The sequence below is a fragment of the Wolffia australiana genome, chromosome 2, assembly GCF_029677425.1.
Source record: "Wolffia australiana isolate 7733 chromosome 2, ASM2967742v1".
NCBI classification, from domain to species: Eukaryota; Viridiplantae; Streptophyta; class Magnoliopsida; order Alismatales; family Araceae; genus Wolffia; species Wolffia australiana.
This window is the reverse complement of record NC_135836.1, coordinates 2,148,313-2,153,615: the sequence shown is the minus strand read 5'-3', so window position 1 is coordinate 2,153,615 and position 5,303 is coordinate 2,148,313. Positions and strand designations below refer to the sequence as shown.

The window sequence follows — 5,303 nt, the reverse complement described above, 5'->3', positions numbered from 1 at the left end:
AAAGCCACCCACATTAGTCGAGAGAAGTCATCAACAATCAAAAGGAAATACCTGCTGCCACCGAATGTTGATGGCTGAATTGGCCCACACAAATCTCCATGAACTAGCTCTAATCTCTTTGAGGCTCGAAATTCCGAGGCACTTGGAAAAGGCTTTTGAGTCTATTTTCCAGCAACACAATCCCTACAGAGCTGATTAGGGAATCGTATTGGAGGTAGGCCAATTACCAGGTTATTTCTGCGCATATCATCTATATTTCGAAAATTTTGATGACATAGCCGTGAATGCCACAGCCACACTTGCTTTTCTTCTTCCTGTGTAATTTGACAGATTTCGGATACAGATAGCTTGAGAGTATACATTCCCCCATTCGTCTTCTTCACCTTCGCAAATACCCTGCCACCTCATCAATTATGGTGAGGAAACCTCCGCTTAATGAGGATTTAAAACCAGCATCATCAAGTTTCCCAAGGCTGAGAATGTTTGCCCTGAGATCGGGTACGTATAGTACTCCTTCCAGCTTTAATTCAGCACCATCTGAACAGTGGACATATATAGAACCTTTGCCCTCAAATTTGATTGAGGATCCATCACCAAATTTCACCATTCCACAGTGATCTTCATCCAAAGATTGAAAATATGATTTCTTGTAGGTCATGTGAGAGCTGGCACCTGTATCAAGATACCACATTTCATCTTCAGAAGAATGCCCGTCAAAACCTTGCAGCAGGACAGTCTCCGTGAAGGCCATGAGCAGCTTTGATTCTTCAATAGTGATGTTGGCGGCTTCCTCTCGGGCTCTTGGCTTCTTCTCATTAGTGCACTCGTCAGCAAAATGGCCAAAGTTTTAACAATTATAACACCGCACCTTTGATTTTTCAAATGGTTTCTTCTCTCCATCTTGCTTCTAATCTTCATCTTGGTGATTTTTACTTCTTCCTCGACCTCTGCCTCTGCCCCTCCCTCTGCCTCGGCCTCGACCTTGAGAGGACTGCCCTTCAGCTGGCTTGTTCTTCTTCATATGATTCAAAGCTCGGGTTAAAAGCGCTTGCTCTTCTTCTCTGGCATCTCTTTCAGCAAGACGCATCTCATGGATCTTCAGAGATCCAATGGCTTCAACTAGTGACATGGTATCCATATCACCAAACTGCTCAAGAGTGAGCGTAAGAGAGTCGTACCTCAGAGGCATCGAACGAAACAGCTTCTTGACGGCTTCTCGGTCTCGAATGTTATCACCACACTGCCTTAACTCGAATACCGTCCTTGTGAACTTGTCAGTGAAATCACTGAGCTTGTCTTCCTTCTTCATGGTGAGGTTTTCGAACTCTCGGCGCAAACCTTGGGCTCTCGACTGGGCGAGGCGATCAATTCCGACATGAAACGATCGGATGATCTCCCAGTTCTCCTTAGCACTTTTCTTGATATCCAGCTGCACTCCTGAAGTTTCTGGAATCACGGCTAGCATGGCGGAAAGAGCTAACCTGTCTATCTGCCGATTCGTCTCGGTTCCGGCCACAACATCCCACAGATTCTGGGCGTCGAGATGCACCTCCATTCTCATAGCCCAATGCCGGTAGTTTGTCGCTGAAAGCTGTGTCAGCGGCGTAGGTACTACGACCTCGAGCTTCCTCGTCCAGTCGTCAGGCATGGTCTTCTCTCCTGGGGTTGATGGTTCTCCTCGCTTCGGCGTTGCGGCAGATCCCTGGAATCAGAAGGCTCTGATACCACTTGTAAGCACAAAGGGCTCTCAAGGAACGATCTGCAGCACGCCTAGCACTCAAGGACAAGAGGAGAACCAAAAACAGAAGCACTAGAAGAAGAGAAGGAACACACCGAGTTCACGCACTCATGCAAACAGCGCCCACAAGTCGGGCATTTAAACAAACAGAAATGTAAAAATAGCAGTTGTAACCGTCGGGCCCCACTTTTCTCCATCGTGGCTTCATGGATGCCGTTATAACTCGATAGATCCGAGGGCTACGATTTAACTCCTGCACCTAAATAAAACAAACCGTTAGATGATGATTCAACGGTGAGGATCACTCCTTTCAAAAACATCACATGTGGTCAAATTAATATATCTTTAGCCTCTAGTCCTACGAGAAACATTTTCCTCTAAATATTGTCTGCTAAAAGTTTCATGTTCATTTAACTGGGCATCATTTGTTCATTCATATTATGTACATTGTTTGAACTACGCCATCCAAGGTAACTATGGAGTCTTGAAACATGGAACAACAAAAAATGAGTAGTGTCGCATAGGGATATATGATCAGCGGGAAATTTCTTACAAAAGTTGCATAAAACTTGTTATTTTGTTATATGGTAATACGATCTGTGGTGATTGTGTTCCTTTCAACTGACGTTCTTAAAGTTGTGGAAATCTTTGTTTGCACAAATACTTCTTCAACTTATGGCATCAGAAATTTGAATTCATTTGTTAATACTATAAATGTCATTTTTGAAACTAAACAAAGAACCATGTAACCTATTGAACATATATTATAACCTTGAATGTTCCAATTAATTACAGTTTTACCATGTTTAGTATTTTTATTTTTTAATAAATATCCTTGAAATCAATCCAATATCATTCATGCAACTAGACACACTTTATAATTATGAGCTGATATTGCTAAGGACTCAGTTCCAATGCCAATTATTTATCTCATTATGCTTATCTCTCTAGTTTAGGTAAACCCTTGCCATTGTGATGTCCGATGTCATCAAGGACGTCATCCGGTCGACACCAAATATGTTGGCTCAGTGCGAATAAAGGATAATGGTATCAAACGTCGATGGTGTTGTCGTCCGACGGGTAACCCTAATGGGTCGATGCAACTACGATGCGCAAAATGAATGTCCTACGTGTCGTACTTGTAGGCTCTGACTCGAGGGAGGCATCGAACTCAAAGCTTAAATGGGGTCGCCAGGTGACGGCGACGGTGGCTTCTTGAACGTCGTTGGAGCGACGAAGGTGTCTACGGCCGAACGGGTTTTATCTGTAGGGGTCGCACGTAAGCGACGTACTCGTACGTACAACATAAGACACTCACAGGATCGTAGTTTTCTCTCGATTTGTCTCTCTCACCTACGTACCCAGAGCGCGGTGGAGTCGAGACGAAAATATACAACAAACGGTAATTAAACGAGCTGATGCGGGACCATCTCGATAGCAAGCCGGACCATCACCAACAGCCACGCCGAGCTGCTCGAGCTGACGCTCGCGACGCCTCGTTCAAATATTCGAAGTAAAGTCAAAGCTGCACGCATGTTTCTATTTTATTTTCTTCGTATCTTTGTTGTAATTTCTCCGTTGGATTTTGGACCGGGCGTTTTGGCCTCGTCCATCTTGTTCAAATAATTTTCTTGTTATAGAGAAAACTGCTCGAGTTGAGACGATTTTCTCAAGTTGTGCCGATTGGGCATGCCCATGCCCGTATATAAGGATGGCATGCCCAAGAGGATGGACAGGTTGATTTGAGAAATTCAAGAATCGTTGTTGTTTCTTCCCTTTAGTCGTAGCCTAGAGGCTAGCCTTAGCATGCGATAGTTCTTTAGATCGTGGAATACGTGGTAGACTCACCACAACGTTCTCATCGTGGAGACCCCTATCCTGATTGTCTTCTTGTCCACAAGAAAGACTCCCCCAGGCAGTTACAGTCCAAGAAAACAGACAAGAATGCCATTGTAAGGCAAATCTTGAATCGTCGCTCTCACCAACGCTTCATCGCTGGAGGGATCGCACCGCAGCGGTGCTCTTCTCACCCCGCCATCGCTCATGTCCAGAGCTCTTGCGTGCACCCTCGCCCTCATTCCGCCGCGCGGCGCCCTCGCCCTCCACCGCCGTGCCCCGCTCGCCGCACATCATGTTCCCGTGCGCCATCGCCGCGCACTGCGGTCCCGCTCGCCGCACTACGGTCCGGCTGCGCACTGCGTCCCCCCGCGCCACCCCCGCGCTCAGCGATTCCGCGCGCCGCAGGCAGCGCACGGTTCAAGCCTGCATCCGCCTCCCCACGCGTTGTGCCGATGCGAATACTCTCGTGCGCTGACTCTGTGACCTGAGACCCGGGTGTCCTACTCCTCTGCACCTTGTGCCTTGGCTAGCCATTCGTTGGGGTATATTCGTCCCAGTCGGAGCGCCTCAGACCTTTGCCGATCGAACTCTCCTTACCGTGCGCTGTACACCGACTCTTCCGGATGCCTAGCATCATCAAATTACTCTGGACTTATCAACCAGGTTCATAGGAATTACCCCTTTGACTTCGCAGATCGTTATTTCTTTCAATATTCGTCACGTATTGTCCCATGCCTCGAATGATAGGAAGCCTGATAGACCCATCTCAATACCCTAGAGAGTGATTAGCTATAAATTTCTGTGGTAGTGCATTATCTTCTTAGTGGATCGTCGGACACCATTTGGATAGTTATACTATCTCTTGTCTTATGCGTTTAAATTTTGTCCAAAAGGACATTGAGAAGTCGATTGTGCTTAATCAAACTTCGCCAATCTAGCTACTCATCAGATTTGATTGTGAAATTCATTTGCTTGTGGTTGATCTATAAAATACTGCATTGTCACATTTAGCCGCTCGTGCATTCCTAGTCATTAGTAGTGGTGTAATACGGTCCGTTCGATCCCGGACGTCAACGTTTTACATCATGAGCGTCGGGAGATGATGGCGTACCTCATCGGCGTGGCTCGTGATGCCAAATTTCATCGACATCAGTGGCGATTTGGAGCAGCTAGATCGAGAGATGCCACAGAGCAAACGGTGACTCGACGAGCAATCGATAATGTCAGAGCTACTTGTAAAGGTCGGAGGAGAAGAGGTTGCAAGAATGGCCGGTGGCCGGTGGCTGGTCGGGTCGGGATCACGTCCCGACTCCGCAAATGCATCCCGGAGATGGGCGCGGTGTGGCCTAGGGGTTGTGGTTAGCTTCAGCGTGGGCTACACCAGCCTAGGCTTGAAGGCTCAGCAAAGGGGAGACAGTCTTGTCTCCGTCGAGTCACTCATCAAACACCATGGTGAGCGCACTTGGTGGGGTCGTCAGTTGTTTGCCAGACCCAATACAAAGCAAACAATGGTGTGTCTTTCATTAGGGACCTAGCGGTGACATACCTCCTTTGTCCCGATTTGTCAAACTCAGAGAGAGACTAGATCAGGCATGGTCAAATCTGCCCGGAGAGCAGAATCGCCAATGTCCCATAGCCCTCGGGTGATCAGGCTTACCCATCGCTCGTTGACGGGGCATCCGCATGCGGCTGGCTTGACCAATGCCTTATTGCTTTTTTATGTTCC

The 5,303-nt window shown here is 47.2% G+C and overlaps 1 protein-coding gene across 1 annotated transcript; it reads right to left on the bottom strand.

Moving 5' to 3' along the window:
* Positions 1–379: 379 nt before the first annotated feature.
* On the bottom strand, positions 380–3,783 carry LOC144700313 (uncharacterized). Its single transcript, XM_078571815.1, has 3 exons — positions 3,679–3,783; positions 982–1,702; positions 380–672 (listed from the first exon to the last, which is right to left on the bottom strand). Exons 1-3 carry the CDS (start codon positions 3,781–3,783, stop codon positions 380–382), a joined length of 1,119 nt encoding a protein of 372 aa, XP_078427941.1.
* Between the last annotated feature and the right edge of the window lie 1,520 nt (positions 3,784–5,303).